At 39.4% G+C, this 18,602-nt stretch overlaps 1 protein-coding gene across 2 annotated transcripts in view; it reads right to left on the bottom strand.

The window, feature by feature from the left end:
* DYNC1LI1 (dynein cytoplasmic 1 light intermediate chain 1) overlaps positions 1-16,624 on the bottom strand; it is a 31,122-nt gene extending 14,498 nt beyond the window's left edge. For both annotated transcript variants that reach the window (XM_033132799.1, XM_033132800.1), the window contains exons 1-3: positions 16,343-16,624; positions 16,059-16,132; positions 263-379 (exon numbers count right to left, since the gene is read on the bottom strand). In XM_033132799.1, the coding sequence (XP_032988690.1) occupies positions 263-379; positions 16,059-16,132; positions 16,343-16,488 (337 nt within the window). In that variant the 5' untranslated portion in view covers positions 16,489-16,624. The remainder of the gene's footprint in view (positions 1-262; positions 380-16,058; positions 16,133-16,342) is intronic.
* Between the last annotated feature and the right edge of the window lie 1,978 nt (positions 16,625-18,602).

Here is an 18,602-nt window from a genome sequence, read left to right as displayed (position 1 = left end):
GAAAAATTGAGATTCTTCCAGGATAGCAAGAAAGCTAAAGTCTGCACACCTCAGTACCATAAAATGTTTAAAAATACTACTAGAGGAATCCCTATCCCAAACCAATAAAAGTATGCCTAAAAATAAGTTTTTATTGATTGGCATGATGTAGTAGGACTCTCAGTAAAAAATGACACACTAAGAAAAGTCAAAGACGAATATGAGCAGCAGTGCACCTCAGAAAGACTTCAGGAAACTAATGTTACAAATAAATGGCATGTACCATCCCTGTCTTCATCGTGAACATTTAAGTACAAATATTCCAGTCCTCTTCCTTTCTTGTACTCTTCTATTCCCTGAAGTTTTCGTATTAAGCTTGTTTTCCCAGCTCCATCTTCACCTGTAAAAAAGGACAAATCTTTTTAATTTACTATGTAACACACACACAAATATAAATAAGGATGCATTCTAGTGCCAAGTGAAAAACCTAACTGAACTAGCTTCAACCAGAAGGTTCATCTGATGGAAAATAACTAGGTAACTACAGAGTTGAAGACGCAGACTTCACCTCCAGGATTCTCTCTCCTGGTGTTTCTGTTCCTCTTATTAAGTCTCTTGTTCTTTCCTATTACAAATGGCTTCCTCTGTGGGTATTTTTCAGGAAGCTCAACTCTTATGTCATCACAGTTTAATCTACAAGGAACAAAAGAATCTCTCTTGGCTTTCAGTCTGAAATTGGCCCAGCTTGGGTCATGTGCCTATGCAAGGGCCACTCATGAGGATAGACGGTACATCAAAATTAAGCAGGACGGGGAACTGTGACTGTAGCCTCGCCCGAACCATGAAGCCTTAAGAAATATGTAGCAAAGAAGAGGGGTGGTAGTAAGCTGAGCAAGAACAAGGGCAGAGGAAACACAGAACAGACAAAAATAAAATGCAGACATTAAAAATATTAATAGCAAAAAATCAGGTGATTTAAACTTGGCTCAAGTTTAAAAGTTCTAAAACTAGGCTAGCTATTCAATATTTTGGTGAGGACTTTTTTACATTGTGAATTTAAATACTACATGTTACTGTTTCATAAACTTATTTAGTTATTAACAATATCATGGTAATAGTAGTTTCTTGGATCTAAAGACTTATTCCTGGAGATTCATGAATTCTCTGAGAATTTAAAAAATTGTTTCATTTTCATGTAAAGCTTTAAAAAAAATGGTCTGTCTTAGATCTTCTGAATAACCATGTTTATATGTAAATGCTGCCATAAAACTGCAGTACCCACCTCTGCACTGGTGTTTATAATCCTACTGGTGCCAGTCTGAGGGCAAGTGCTGCAGACAACACAAGCATGCCAAACTCAAAGTGTCACAGAGCAGTCAGTTCTATATTCAACTGTACTGGCCAGACTGGTTCTTTTCATGAACCATTTTCCAACACTTCATAGCAATAAGTGTAGCCTTAAATAAGCAATAAAGAGCTTGTCATTAAATGAGTACTTATTTGTCAATATTATTTTTGCTGTGTATTATTAAAATGGCCCATCAAAGTAACAGATTGGGTTGAAAACAGTAATGTCCATGATAGTGACAGTGATTTCCATAATGACCCATCACGCTTAAAATAGAAATAATACAGTTAACCAGTGAAAAATAAACACATTAAGTACTTATAGCCACTGTTAAACCCAACACTGGCATTTAATTTCAGTAAAACATCATGTGTTATATCGATTGCTAATAGGAATTTTATCAGTTCTATAGTTTTTATCGCATTTAATTTATAATTCGTTTTGGTTTTGTAATTGTTCAATAACTATAAACAAAAACAGTTTAAAGAACGTATATCTAGTCATCTCAATAGGCATGAACATTAGACATAAAAACAATTTAAATCACCATGTAAGAAGATCCATGAAAACCTTTTAACGAGTCTGAATAGGCAGAGCAGAAGACTTTTAGGGCAGTGACACCATTCTGTCTGATACAGTAATGCTAGATACCTGTTGTTACACATTTGTGAAAACCGAGATAAGTACACCACCAAGAATGAGCCCTCACTTAAACTATGGACTTCAGGTGACAACGTGTTAAAGTCAGTTCATTAATTATAATTGTAATAAATGTGCCATGGTGTGGGATGTCGATAGTGGGGGTTGTTGTGCCTATGTGGGCACATGGGATATTTGGAAACTCGACTTCCCACTCAATTTTGCTGTGAATGTAAACCTGCTCTAAAAGACAGTTTATTAACTTTAAAAAAAAGATATCTGAGCCTGTTGCTGTCCTGTAGGAGCTCATAAATTGGAGAAGGAAAATAAACGGGAGCCGATTTCAAGATATTGTAATTAGGACTACACTAGAAATAGGCAACCACCTAGGAAGTCACCCTTAATTGCAAGTTTTGCTTGGATTCAGAAAGGGCTTTGTAGAGAAGGAACTACTTTAGCTAAATACTGTAATGTTAATGACCCATGGACAGTTAGTCATTCCAGGAAGTAAGGGAAACATAGACAGAGGCCTGGAGGCAAAGAAGTGTCCTTCTAGAAAGGACAAATAATTTGAATGCATGATATTTAGAAAGTGAGGGGGAAAGGAGCCAGAAGGTAAGAACAAATAAGGGACGCACGATTATGAAAGGCATCTTACGCCAGGCTGAGGTGGTTAGACCTTATCCTTTAGATAATGGGGAGCCGCTGGAAGTGTTTAGAAAGTGTTTAGAAAGACTGATATTTTAGAAAGACTGCTATGGCAAAAGGGTGGAAGACTCCCATTTAAAATCACAACCTCCCAACATTCCTATTCCTTGTTTTATTTTTTGCCATTGAACTTACTAACATAATGTATTTTACTTAGACACTCCCTGCCCCTAAAAGCCCCAGAGCAGGGTGTCCAAACTTTTTTCAACGTTTTCCACCAAGGGCCATATGAGGTAAAATACACAAACAGCTGGGCCACTCACTCCACTCACTTGAGGTGAAGTACGTATTGCCTCACCTGGTTTATTTAAGTAAACTAAATATATTTTTGGAATTTGCTGCGGGCCAATTAAAAATGGATTGCGGGCCGCAGTTTGGACACCCCTGCCCCAGAGCAACAGGCATTTTGTGTTTTACTTCCTGTTGCATCCCCAATGCAGAGAGAATGCCTATTAACTTTGCTCCTTTCATAATAAAGTGTATACTCCTAAGAGCAACCACTAATAAAGCTCGTCTCAAACAACAACAAAAAAATGTGCCAAAATATTAATATGAGATTCACAAATGCCTGAATGAAGGATACAAATTTTGATGCCTTACCAACTTTGGGAATATTTTAAAACTTTGTGTATTAATGGCTTTGAAATGCAAAAGCCTAAGAAGTGAGCACAGAAAAAGGATGAAATTTCAAATCCGTTAACATGCTTCTGAAACCAGAGGCCAAATGAGTCCCGGGCTTGTGGTGCCTGCGCCGCTCAGCCAACAGACCGACACAGGAGTTGAGTCATAGAATAAGCGTTTATTATCAGAGCAGTCGTGGTCTGAGAAGGCAGCGCTTAACACCTCACATTCTCAGATCAGCTTGGGGTACTTAAGGGAAAATCTGGGAGTTCCTCTAGAGGCTACGGGAGGGTTAGAGGGTCTGCATGGAGCCTTCTTTCTGGCAATGTGATTCTCTGGTGGAGTCAGCAACCCAGGAACAATGATGGGAGTAGCCGGGAAAGAATGCTAGACCATAGAGACTGTGATCAATAAGCCTACATTTCAGGGTAATTTTCTAAAACAGGGTGGGACAGGGGACATTCCAAGCTCAAGCTGAGCTCAGGCTGCAGGGGAACTATCTATTACTAATCTTTAGGTCAAGGAAAGACGAGGCCTCTACTATGGGGGTCCCAACTGGGCCCTGCTTCACATCCATAAACAAAATTAAAGCACTGTAACCTGCCTCCCTTTACCTATATCTTAGGCAAACAGAACCACCAGTGCCTTCCACTTCCATCTCTATAGGAGCAGCAGTAGCAGCAAACGTTTACAGAGTGCCTACTGTATGCATTTAACCCACAGTAATTCTAACACAACCACAACTGTAAGGCAAAATGATGATTATCTCCCATTTGGCAGTTGAGAATACTGGGGCTTAGAACTGGTAAAGTTAAGTATCTTATCCCAAGTCTCATGAAATAACAGGACCAGGGTCTACATTCATATGAATTTAACTCTAAAGCATACTCTTTCCACTATACAATAGTGCTATCTTTTAGAGGCCATTAAAACAACACTTAATTATTTTTGTATTATGATTCACAAAAGAAAAAGGGTTTTCTGCTTTCAGGGGTCACTGATACTTTCAGAAGAAAAATGATTTAATGTGTTCTTCTCTGTGGGCTGCCTCTGAATGGTCGGTGATTATGCTCCTATCCTCCTGATTCTACCTCTAAGGACTGAGAATGAGGTTAGTTTTACTCTAATATATTGGCAATTTCTCTCCTGGAATTTTAGATGAAGACAGTGTGCCTCTTAACATTCAGTACCGTGGGGATCCACTGTAAGATAAATATTACAACACTAAATTTGAAAAAGAGCATAGGGTCAAATAAATGTAATTTGGTAAAATACGGTAGTCGATTTTTTTCCCACCCTGTGATTTCAAAATTTCTCACTTACTGTAACAAGTCAGAAGTGTTCACAATGAGAATAAAGAATTTCATAAACACATACAGATCAAAGAACTCTAACGAACTCTTCTGCTTACAGGGGAGGAAACCGAGGCCAGGCCACAATCAGGAGGTGTGGGAGCATGGCAATAATGCAAGCCTCCCAAGAGCATACAAAACAACCTTCTCAAGAGGGCAACTCCTCTTTTTCTCAAAGGGGATGAGAGAATAAAATAGAAGAATATCTCATTCTTAAGAATATTCTAATACCTAACAGTACTTGGCATAGAAAAGATTCCCAAGATGTTTAAAGAAACACTTTGCTTATTGAAACAAAATCTGGGAACAAAATTTCTATCAACTACTCTTTGCCCCTCTTCAACTTTGATACTTGGAAATTGAACATTCCTATTTTACGCATATTAGGCATGTTTCTTCTTTTCATAAGTCTTAAGCCTCAATTACAATGACCATTTTGTGCTACACCTAAATGAACTCTGACATGATTTGTAATAGTGGCAAATGGGGACATCTGAAAATAGATCTATTTTATAAAAGGCCTAAAAGGGCCAATGAAGTCATATTCTGTAAACAAAATCTCATCTGTTACCTACTATTTCCCAGAATCTTATCTGAGGTATTCACAAAGATATAGTCTTCCTCCAGGGTTATGCACATCCTCCAGTGAGATTATTTGTTAGGCTGTTTTTTTTCTCTTTTTAAGTCTTTACGCATTTAACCCATGGCCTCCTCCTAGTTCTCTCCTCCTCACTATATAAACACACCACTCAAAAGTGAACATTCACTAGGTTCTTACAACACTCCAGTCCACTCCCCCAGCAGCTGAGTGATCTTTCTGAAACAATCTCATAACCTCCCCCACCACAAGACCCTTCAGGGGTTCTAGTTAATGATATGCACGCTTAAGTATTTATAGAGGGAAGTACCTATACTGATATCTGTGATTTTCTTTGAAGTGTATTAAAAAGAAAGGATCCCACAGTGGGACACATGTGATAAAGCAAATACATTTAAATGTTAATGGTAGACTCTAGGTTTGGGTATAAGTATTAACTGTAAAATTCCTTCAACTTTTCTGTATGTTTGGAATTTTCATTAGATGTCAGAAAAACCCTTCAGGGTCTTCCTGCTGCTCTTGCAGTAAAGGGTAAAGTGTAAAGACCAGTGTTCCCGACAAAGGTCCCTTTACCTTTCCTGCCCATCTCCCCATGTCCCACCACCCCCATGCTACACTCCAGCCACTCACTTTTTTCAGTGCAGCAGAGGGGCCTGGCTCCCTCCCACCTCTAAATCTTCATACATGCTGTCACTTTTTTCTGGAATATATATTCTTCCCTTCCCCTCACACCTGGGAAAACCCTAGCTTATCCTTTCAGTCTCAATTTAGTTTCTTCTAGGAAACCTGGACTCCACAAGTCTGGTTCAGCGCCCTTCTTTGTACTCTCAACAACACACCACACACTGAGGCACTTCAGTTGTGTGTCAGCTTATTTGTGTGTTTCCTTCAGCACACTGTAAGTGTATAAAGTCTGTCCCCTTCATTCAACTAACATTCTTTGGGCAAGTTCTCTTAACAGTCAGCAGGATATAAGGCCCTTGTCTTTAAGGTGCTCCCAGGTAAGAGATTATCCTATTCTTAGTAGATACTGTCCCTGCTTGCTCACCAGAAACACAAACCACGTTCTTAGTCTTTTCGGGCTGCTACAACAAAAAACACAGATCACAGGCTGGGTGGCTTTTAAAAATAGATATTTATTTCTCACAATTCTGGAGTCTGGGAAGCCCAAGATCAAGGCGCTGGCAGATGTGGTACCTAGAGAAGGCTCCCTTCCTGATTCACAGCCATCTTATCACGGTGTCCTCACATTGCAGAAGGGGCGAGAGAGCTAGCTCTCTGCTGTCTCTTTTATAAGGGTCCTAACCCCATGCTTGAGGGCTCGACCGTCAGGACCTAATCACCTACCAAAGACCCACCTCCTAATGCCATCAGATTGAGGATCAGGATTGTAACATAGGAGTTTGGGGGGTACACATTCACTCTACAGCACCCGCCCGATACACAGAAGATCCTTTACCAAAATTCGTATCTTTAATCACAACCCCAGTTTCTATTTTCATAACTATACCTCATCTGTAATTACTTGTCTTGGGCCTTTACCACAGTCTATTAAAATAATTCATCACTTATATTTATAAAACTGAAGTGGCTATCTCTCATCAATAACAGATTAACAGTGTTAAGTTCATAATACTTACCTCCTTCACTAAACTTAGGAAAACTTTCTAGTCATTGAACTGAACTGCCGGTACTCAGCTGCCTTGCCACAGCCAAGCTGAACGATGCTTGAAGATATTAAAAAGTCCATCATGAACGAACCCTCTCTCTTTAATCTATTATGTAATTTGAAGGATTTAAAAAATGTTAAAATTCAGGATGCCAGTATTTGGCATTGACATTTAAAAATCATCTTGGCCAAACAATTCAAAAAGCAGAAGTCAGTAAATTCCAAGTTATATTTGGAAAACAACACACAAACCCTATAGTTTGAGGAGTAAAATAAAACAATAAAAATACTACATATGTGTTTCATTCTATGTAATTAATAAACCTTTAAAGTGGCAAGTAGGGAAACGGAGCCTGTGTGGCTTCGAACAATGATGAAGGAATTCACCTACCTATTGTCTATAAACTGTAAGAAAGCTTTATCTTCATTCAGTTCCTTGGCCTTCAGCTGGCAGTGAAACAGACATACCAGCTTTACATGTGCCAGCCAAGTAGTTAATGATCTGTAAACAAACACTTATACAAGTAGAAATTTCCTGTTTAAACAGACTAAGATGAAAGTCCTTCTGTAATGTAAAGAACCCTGTAGTGGTGGTGGTAAAATTATTCTCCGTATTTTATCTAAATTTGCCCTTTTATATTAAATTTTCCTAAAGATGGCATATCTTAAAATAAATTAAAATATTTCATCACATCGAATTCTATTATAGCAAAGCTATTTTCATATCCTCATCCAGGTGCTGGGAAACTTTTTCTGTAAAGGACTAGGTAGCAAATAGTTTTGGCTTTGCAGGTCACATTAAGGTCTGTCACATATTCATCTTTGATTTTTTCCCAACTCTTAGAAAATATAAACAAACCAACCCGATTCTTAGCTTGCTGGCTATACAGAAACAGTCTCTAGGCTAAACCCTATCCCAGTGGATGGACCAAAGGAAGGAAGATTTGTTGATCAAATTACAGTGAAATTTTCCACAGCATATAAACCTGTATTCCAAATTATTTGTCTGAACCCTGTCCAAGTAAGTCACTCTCTGCGAGCCTAGTATAAAATCCAAGCACTAAAAAGAACTCATTTTACCATAAAGCAGTAACAGCCATCAATTCTCACCTCTTCCCAGCTCAAATTTGAAAACCAAATTGTAAGAAAATCTCCTTAAATACACAATCACCAAAACAGTGTAGAAATAAAGGTGTGCTCACCATACTGTTTTATCTCCTCAACAGGTCTCTAATTCAATGTAATGTCCATAAACTTTACAATGACAATTTGAGTAACAGATTAAAAATGGAAGATTTAGAAGATATAATTTCTAACTGCAACCTTGTCACCACTATTTGTGTGAACCTGGACAAGTCAATTATTTTTGTTTGCTCCCCGGCTTCTAAAACAGAGGAAGTAAAACCAGACAATCTCTATGGTGATGGATCTAAAGCTCTATGACTATTATCATTCTTACTTTTTTTTTTTAAACTTTTATTTATTTAAGTGTGTTTTTCCAGGACCCATCAGCTCCAAGCCAAGTAATTGTTTCAATCTAGTTGTGGAGGGCGCAGCTCACAGTGGCCCGTGTGGGGATCAAACCGGCAGCCTTATTGTTAAGAGAACCATGCTCTAACCAACTGAGCTAACCAACGGCAGCCCCCATTCGTTACTTCTTGATCAGTGACACACTAGAAATAAAATTCCTTTATAAGAAATCAACAGTGTTTTAAAAAGATGACATAAAAACATGAATCGTGAAAATGAGCAACTAAAGCAAAACACTTAAGTACACATAATACATTAATGACAGCTATCTTGAACATTTCCAATGTATGCCACTGTTTGAAGTGTTTTACAAACATTATCTCACACAATCCTCACGATAATCCTACAAGGTAAACATTATAATCTGAAAGATTAAGCAATTTGTGAAAGGGTCATGATTTGAATCCAGAAATGCTCTTAAACACCACTGACTGCCATTGTTCCTGGAGCAGCTTTCAGTCTTCACCAGCTTAAGATAAATAGAAAAGACATAAGGTAAATTTAAGCAGTACTCTGCCTCCCTTTTCTCCCAGTTTCCTCTCCTGTTGTCATGGAAGACAAGTACTGTGCTTTCCTTGCTTTGCCCAAGTTAGTGTGCCCGATAACTGCATTCTACTCAGAGCTTTGATTTCCCATTTCCACACCTCTGTTGGGTACATTATGGTGCACAGCATCGTAACTGTAATGGAGAGAATTCTAGCCTGCCATATTACTTCTTTACCCAAGTGAGATAACAACATTGTGAAGTTGACACTTTTGATTTGCCCGTGCATGATGCAAAATATGTAAATCATCCTATTTTATCTGAAAGATGTGGTGACAAGAGCCATGTGGGGTCTTCACTGGAACTACTTTTCGGCTCAGACATTCTGCAATCGCCTTCCACAGCTTATCTGGATGACCCAGGCAGGGTGGGGGCTTTTGGTCTGCTCCCCATCTCACAGAGAACATCTCCTCCCTTGCCTCAGCCGACCGACCAGGCAGGGAGAGGCTGTTAACCAGCGGCCGCATCTGCACCTAGTAGTTGCACATAAACATTTAGGCACGGCTGTTCAGAACTACATCCCTCCAATATGTTAAGGAGTGCCCATATAGCGGAAAGTTAGACAAACCCAATTTTGACTCCTGGCTCAGCTGTGTGACCCGGGGCTCAAAATCCTCTTCTGTAAAACAGTGAACATGCTACATAATAAAGCACCTACCAGAACACCCACGTAATAGGCATAATACATATGTTCCCATCTCCCACTGGTTGGCCAAAGCCCTATCTTTGAATATCATCAATCAGTAATCCACATTACATGAAAAAATAAGAATTTATCCTTTATCATTTCCCTCACTCTTGCAGACTGACCAGACATGAACTGAAATGTTTAATTCAATAAACATTTACGAAGGCCAATAAACGCTAATCCCAATGGTTATTAACAGTTCCTATGCTCCAGAAGGTCAAAGTCACACGAAAGCAGTAATTCTCAATCAACAAATATGATGTATTAAACTGCCTTTAAATTAAGATGCCAAATTTTAACCTACCTACCAGACAGGCAAAGATTAAAATGAATAATCATTAGTATTGGCAATGGTGCTAGCAAACAAGTACTCTCACACACTGACGGTGGGAATGTGAGACGGTACAACTTCCCTAAAAGACTGTTTGGTAATATACAGAAAGGCTTAAAAGATAATATACTTTTGACCCAGCAATTCAACTTCTGGGAATTTATCCCAAACATAACACTGGGCAAGTGGAGAAGGAGGTATAATAAAAATAATCTATTTACCAATCAATATTATGGTGTAGCCACATATATTATTCAGTCAATGAAAGGGAGAAAACCATATTTATTGCCATGAAAAAAAACACCCTGTGATACAGACAGTAAAAAATAAATATCTGACTTCAAAATAATATATAAGGTATTAGCTTATTTTGTTTTAAAAATATACACATAGAAAAAATGAACACTGATTATCTCTAAGTGGAGGGATCATGCTTACTTTCATTTTTTCTGTCAATTTCTTTTTCTCCCTCTCTGGCAAGGAACATGTAATATTTCTATAATTTAAAATAGTGATTTCCAATTTCGAGATGAAAGTATTTTAGACATAATTTCTTTTAGTTCTTTTAATCCCATGAAGTATGAAAGAATCTCAATTAACAGGTCAGGAGGCTGTAACGTGCCCACAATCCCCCAGCTCCAAATGGTAGAAAGGTGCCTCTAGGTAAGGACTCCAGCAAACCTAAGCTGCCTTGGTCCTTTTCACCAGGTGTTAACTACTGCAACATGTTCCCTTGGTCCACAGCCCACACTGTTCTCCTCCCCACTCTACTTAGCAAAATTTTACTCACATGCCACCTTTTCCACAATATCTTATGTGCTCTTTTAACCAATTAGTTCATACTGATATATACGATTTTTACTACAGGAGTTTATAAGCTCCTAGCAGGCAGGGACCGAATCTTAGCCCTGTTTTCCCCAGATGACTTAGCAAGGCATTTTAAGCACAGCACATTCTAATAAATGTTTAATGAACAAATAAATAAAGAGGTCTTTCTAACAGCCACTGGCCTGACTTTACAAATAATGTCCAAAAAGGTTAGCTCATGGTCACTCACTTATTAATAACAGAGTCCTATGCTAAACTTGGGTCCTTTCTTTTTCCTAACTCAAGGTTCTCCTCAGTTTTGCATTTTCAAAGTGCTTTTGCTGACATTTTCTCTCACGTTGATGTCACACCAGCTGGATTACCACTCTACCAGCCTGTATCTGTGGTTTTTCCAGCTCTGTTTCTGTTTTTGACAGCAGCACTGGGGGAAATATATGAATTCCTCTTAACACTTGTTGAACCTATGTTCAGACTATACCTCTAGCTGGAACAACAATGATACTTTAAGTAAAAGCCAGTCATCATCCAACATTTACTGAACACATATTATGTGCCAAACATCATATTCCATTAACCAAAAACCTCTTCTTAACTAGTATCTATGCTTCTTAATAAAATTGATGCCCATAATAAACTAAATCAGGGGTCCACAAACTTTAGCCCACAGGCCAAATCTGGTCTGCTTTTGTAAATAAAGCTTTCATAATAAAGTTTTATTAACACTGCCACACCCATTCATTTACATTTTGTGTATTGTCTATGGCTGTTTTGGAGCTACAATGGCAGAGCTGAGTAGTTACAACAGAGACCATATGGTTCACAAAGCCTAAATTATTTAGTATCTGGCCCTTTACATAAAAGGCCTATGACCCTGACCATTATAAAATACCAATATGCCATTGGACTCTCAAAACATTTTATATTTGGTATATTTTTAGTAGTAGTAATACGTAACATGCAACAAAAAATTTTGTTAATCCTTTGAAAATTACCAATCCAGCCTCATATATATATAGTAACACACTATTCCTGGCATCACATTCCCACAACCAATCATGCCATAAAACTGTATTAACATACTTTTCCTAATAAAAATCTGTTTCCAACAAGTCATGGAATCTTGATGGTCTTTAATCCCAGTTTCTCACAAGATTAATAGTTTCAAACTGAACAATCTCATTATTTTCAGTGTCAGCTCTCACATAGAAAACCATCCATTTCCTTGACTAGTCACTTCTCTGAACAGATTTCTAGTTCCACTGTGTACATCTTGAGGTTTCCTACTTGCAATAATTCAAGCATAATAGTAGCTAATTTTGTTGCTGAATAAGAAAGAAGACTGTTTCAAACATACTTTCTGATGATGCTCAGCATTATATGGTTTTTTTTTTTTTTTTTTTTTTTTTTTTTAGCTGCATATCATCCTGGACTAGTGCCTTCAGAGAGAAACAGACTCTAGATTTATTCCCTGGGTGGAATCAAACAGCCCACATCTACAAGGAAATACTTTATTAATTTAAACCCAATTACAATATGTCTTCAAAACATTTCTTTAAAAATATTTAGTATCTCAGAAGCTTTAGAATTAAAAACATACATAGATTGTCACATAGGACTTTAGCGATCACTAAATGCAAATATCTTAATTTGTAGATGAGAAAGATGAGGCTTACGTGATTTACCAAAGTGCCAACCAGTTTTAATTCGCGCTGGTCTCAAATCAGAAAGTCATAACATGTCTTATCTATAAACCAGGTACTATACTGGGGGCTAAGTGTATATCTTAGTAGACAATGAATTCAATTAATCTAAACCAGAGATTTTTTGTAATGAAATAGATACAGTAGGAGAATCAGATAACATTCCTTAATAACTGCTAAACACCTTCTTACTTTTCCTACAAAGAAAGCTCTCTTTTCCTCTAGGGAGACAGTCCAGTGGATAGGTTAAAGAATGATGACTCTGGGGCCAGGCTACACAATTTAGCATTCTTATGTTGCCTCTTTTTGGCTGTGTAACCCTTTGGCAATTTACTTAACAGCTCTGTGTCCATTTCCTGATGTTTAAGAGGATAAAAAGAGTACGTAAACAATATTACATGACCAGTACATGTAAGTGTTCTATAAATATTATTATTATTTTCTTTAGGGAGTTTTCTTATCAAAACATGGGAAAGTAACCGAGATACGGAGAAAGTGTCCTTAAAAGCACCCATTAAAATATAATTGCAATTATTGTAGTAAAATTGATTAAATATAAACAGTAAAGAAGAAAAGATAGTTCCTAAAAGGACAATTTATGAGTTAAATGCTACTTAAAATACATGCACACCTACACACACACGTTTTGCCTTTAAAATTAAAAATAAGCTTTACTGAAGCTCACGCCCAAAATCTTTCAAGAAAGCGAACAGTTGAACACTAATGTCATAGTGTTTTTGGGTTTCGCTAGAGGTCAGGCCTAGTGGTTAAATGACTGCTTAAACTCAAGTGCCATGGTCACAGTGGTGTCCCTCGATAAGCTACATCCTAGAATTCCAACAAATATTTGGATTTTACTTTAAAATAATTATTAGTACTTTCAGTCAAAGACAGCCTTTTTAAAAAATTGTGCAGTAGGAAGAGTACATAGAACTGTCTCCCTTGCAGGAACTTCTATCCTGGCAAGTTGAAAAGCCATGCCAAAGTCACAGAACATAGGATCTTTATAGTAGTGTAACCTTCGAAAACTCACTTAAAAGGTCTCTGCAATTCATTACCTCATCCAAAAGTTGGTGCTAACATCCATCTCCCAGATTTGGGGAGGGGGAAACAGAAGTAAACTAAGATTTATATGAAAAGGCTTTGAGAATGGCTGACCCACTGCTGGTCCTAACCTTTTTCTTCCACGAGCAATGGGAAAGGAGGCCACGTAGCAAGCTAAGGTTAAACTGCAATCCGTGTCTACGGTACATTAAGCTTTGCTCATCACTCCTATTCTAAGTTATTTCTGGAAATATAAAACCTTGTTCAAGTCTCGTATTTGTTTTTTTAAATATGGAACTCCAGAGATCACCATAATTCATGAAAGGCATATTAAGGTAAGCATCCTCCTGCCTCACAGCTTCAAACTCCTAACAAAGAAAACCACAATCACTATTTATGTATTTATTCCCTCAATCAGCATAAATTGAATGCTGCCACAAGATGGTTAAATGTCTTTAAGAAATCTATAGAGCTTTTTTAGAAAATTAATCCTATTTATGTAATCAGTATAAAAATCTGTTATTGCTTCTTACAAAGCTGAAAAGGACTTTGATGAAAATCCCCAATAGTACTCACATAAAAATTTTTAATTTCAAGCTCATATAACTTGACACTAGATGGAGCTTTATGAACTATTAAGCTCATAAAAAAAAGGAAATTTAATCTATTCTAAGTATGGAGGGAGGGAAGACTCTGGGGCTTCTAAGTACACTCAGTCACATGAACTGGCCGACCCAGTGTCAAAAGCAGATTTTAAAAAAAGCATGGTGCAACGTCAGTGCAAATTAGAATCAGCAAGAAATGGACAAAACTGTCGTTTTTGTTTCACTACACACCGAACCATCTAAGTAGCATAATAACTAATGACAGGAATAATTGGGAGGAATTTATAAAATGAAAACAAAATTCAGGAATCTTATCTTTACAATGGCAATGTTTGAAAAGAAGCTTTATTTAACTTAAAGTAATTAAAATATTCACTTCAATCAGATCATATTGTCTTAAGTTCATTTTAGTTTAGTAATTAATACTAATTTGTTTAAATTAGTAAATTTCAAACATTTTCTGGAATTTTTTTCCTTTCGGATCCTAATCTATCTTTGCCCTGTATCACTTACACAGGCGCTAATTCCCTTTTGAAAAAGAAAGTTCTGATCAAATGTTTTCTAATCCAGTTAAGACAAATCCATCATAAAAAGTCACTGTGCTGTTATCATTTTATAAACATTATGTGATTCAGTCCTCCCCATAAACCTAAAAGGTAGGCATTATACTTCTATAACATCCATCTTAAAGATGAAGAAACTATAGGAGTCAAGGAACTTGCTTAAGATCACTGGGCGAGTATGTGATAGGGCCATGACTGAACCCAGGTTAATTTGCAGTAGGTACTTTCAATCACATTAAAAACAAAGGTAAAAACTAATTTTTCAACTAGCTCCATGTGATTTTAAAGAACGTCAAGAATTATATTCTAGATTGGCAGCAGTTCATGAAAAATAAGTAATTTGTTTCTATTTAAACATGCCTATTAAAAGCAGACCCTGTCAAGTAAATTTGACTTATTTCCTTTCCTGTATTTACATGTACATAACAAAAATAGTCGAGACACCAATACCAAAGTTTTAAAATTTAACCATCATCTTATAAGCCAAACTGCAATATCTCATATTTAAAGAGTATGGAAGAAATTTCTCCTGTAAATGACTCAGGGGCTAAACCAAGCCTGCAAAAATACGAACCTGTGAATTGTTCTCCCTCACTGTCGTCTATCCTCACTCCGTCTCAGTAAAGAAACAATATGCATAACTTCCAGAAAGCAGAGGAGATATAGAACAATCAGGAGAATTGAGATGTTAGACCATTTCTCCTTGTGATATCCATTTGGCCTAAGGGACTGCACTAGAAAGGTGTTCTGCTGCCCTTTACAAATTTCAGAATTATAAGTGATAGTTAAAAAGGCAGCTGCTACACAAGACCATGGTGCGCGAAAAAGCTCAATCAAATATAAGAACATTTATCACGACTATCAGGTCTAACTTCTAGCTTCTATGTCAATTATACAAAGAGTCGGCTATTAAATATTAATGGCATACCATTTGCACTGGTGCTCTCGCGAAGAGCCTTCTGCTACCAATTTTTGCTATGAAAGAAAAACCCTCCTTATTTTCTAGGTAAACCTCAAGCCACTAGAATCACTCCGATGGGCTGTCGCATTCTGTCCTTGCCAGAGGAGATTATCAGGGCCTCCCTACATCCAAGGGAGGAAAAAGGGCTCTGGGGAGGACGCGTCCCTGCAGGTCCGGGGGCAGGAAGGGGTCCCAGTTCCCCTTCTCCCCCAACTGTCAGCGACTGGTCGGGCGGCGGGGCGGGGTCAGGCCCGGCAGTCCGCACAAAGCGGACGGGCGAGCCGGCGGGCGGACCCGGACCCCGGCCGGGGTGGGGCCGGGCAGGGCGGAGCGAGGCGGGGGCCACTTACCCAGCAGCAGTACGTTCTTCCCCGCCGGGAGCTTGGAGCGCGAGCGGGTGGAGACCTCGCTGAGGATGCAGGACCTAACGGGGAGCAAAGCGCACGCTGAGGCCGGGGCCAGAGGCCGGAGCCGCCGCGCGGGAGGGATGGACACGGCCTCCGCGCAAATGGGCGGGGGCTGCCGACAACGCAGTGCACTGGGGCAGACGCCGAGCTCCGGCGGGCACGGGATCCCGAGGCGTCCGCAGGGCCGGGAGTGCCAGCGGGGACCCAGGGAGGGGTGGGGTCATTACCAAAGGTTCTGCCCGTCCTCGTCGTCGCCTGCTGCAGCACCGCCGTTGCCCGACGTTAGTTCGTTGGCCAAGGGGCCCCCTGTGTAAGTCGAGGCTAATCCCGGCGGAGAAGAGCCGAAGGAGCTGACTCGCCCCACAGCCGCCATTTTGGTCGGGAATCACACCACTCCCGGCAAAGCTGAATGAGCTAGGCGGCAGCGGTGGCGTTGGAGGCGGTGGGGACCCGGATATGGAGCGTTCCGCGCACGGGAGCGGGGCGGGGTTTGCGGGGGCGTAGCCCTGGGCGCTGCAGAGACTGACGGAGCGAGAGAGGACAGACTGCGCGTGCGCTACAGGCTGGCCGGCGCGGAGGGGATGCGCGTGCGCGGGTTCCTGGGTAGGTCGATCTGCTGCAACCCCAGTTGGGTTGAGCTCAGCATGTTGAAGCGCTTCCCACCGCGCCACCCGCAACCCTGGCCTGCTGCAGGGCGAGCAGGGTGTGTCAGGTGAACAGTTCTCCCTCCTGTTCTCAGTCGGGTCCACAAACACTGTAGCTGGCGTGGAATTCTTGCACTGTCATTGCCGTCCCACCGTTCAGGCTAAGCGCGGGTCTCCCGCCTACACTGGCGTTTCACGGGCACCTAGATGGAAACAGGGAGCTCCGCTGCAAAATAGGCCGTTGTACATTCTGGGTCTGAAGTGTTACTGTGGTCCCCGATTTCTGGGCTTTTTTTTTTTTCATTATCAGGCGGCGACATGTTTCTCAAACTTTTGTCCCACATCAGTGGCAGGTTCCCCCAGCCCCTAAGCAGCCGCGTGACGGGGCTTGCTTTAATGTTTTGTATGAGATGCTTTGTGTGAGATTTGAAAAGACCCTCCAGGTGAGTCATCTGTCCATCCAGTCAGCAGATATTTTTATTCAACAATGGCAGGCACAGTTGGTACTGAGAATACACGGGTGGAAAATAACCTAAAATAACCCGAACATAAACTCCTTTCTATCAGAACCGTACTGGTTATATTTTGAATGTCTGAGACCCATGTCCAGAAAGAGTTGACGGATTTTAAGGCTCTATCCTATTATACCTTGAAAAACAGTTACTTAAAATAGTCTGGCCTTTGTACGTTATACTAGCTATCATCTTGTATTTGAAGGTCACTTGCTTATATATGACCTCATCGATGCCGTTAAGCTAGTAAAAGAATACACAGCTAAAGACTGTATTTGCTATATATTAACAATGCAGTTAGAAGCCAAAAAGGCTTTGGAGGCTGGCAAATCTGAGTTCAGAATTAGTTCTATCAGTTTACTGGCTATGTAACCTAAGACAATTTCCTTAACCTCTGAGTCTCAGTTAACTTATCTGTAAAATGGGGATAAAAGGACCTAGCATTGTTATGAAGATTAAATGGGACGACTGACGTAAAATGGCTTAGAACAGTGACTGACAAATCTTTAGTGCTTGATGTGTTTATTATGTGTCTATTAATATATGTTTTTTCCTTTACCTTTCAAACCATTAATAACTGACCACCCCTGGAAATTGATGGGCCTAATGAACTCATGCAGCTAAAACTCTTCATTTGTTTGTTTGTTTGTACGATTAGGAAAGGAACCAGAACCCTGTCTTGGATCCCAGGCTTTCTATGGTGACAAGCAGGACAGGGACTCCCAAGAGAATCTGGGACTTTAAATCACTGCTGTAAAGGAGAACTGTAGACTGCACTTGTACCTCTGAGTTGATTCACTCTCTATACTTTATTCCTTCAGTCATCTTTTTACCTCAGAGCATTTTTGCCTCCATTTTGTTTATATACAGAGTTGTCAGTTCTGTGTCATATTTACTTAGTCTTGGAAGTCATTTTATAATAGTGTCAAGCCTCTAATACCACATTACTTAATAGATGCCCAACTATCCACTTACATTGCGGTCAAAGTTGTATTCCACATGGTTTTATAATATCCCTGTCCAGTATTATTCCACTAAGATAGCTGACAAGAGTGGTCATTTATGAGTGCCTACGATGTGCCAGGCACTCTACATGGTATGATTTGCAATCTTTATACTTTGTAAGGGATCAGAAATTAAGTAATTTGTCCCAGGTCACAGTGGTCAGAGGTAGATAAACTGAGATTTTTAACTTTCCACTGTGTCAAATGGCCTAGGTCAAATCATGTTAGAATAAATGTCCTGGCAACTTTCAGTACTGTTATGGTGAATACCTTCTATGGAAATCTCTGCGTAACAAAATAGAGAACATATGTATTTTAAGGAAGTCT

Source organism: Rhinolophus ferrumequinum, chromosome 17 (genome assembly GCF_004115265.2).
Source record: "Rhinolophus ferrumequinum isolate MPI-CBG mRhiFer1 chromosome 17, mRhiFer1_v1.p, whole genome shotgun sequence".
In the NCBI taxonomy this organism is placed as follows: Eukaryota; Metazoa; Chordata; class Mammalia; order Chiroptera; family Rhinolophidae; genus Rhinolophus; species Rhinolophus ferrumequinum.
The sequence above is the reverse complement of the archived record's forward strand: the minus strand, read 5'-3'. Positions and strand labels throughout refer to the sequence as shown.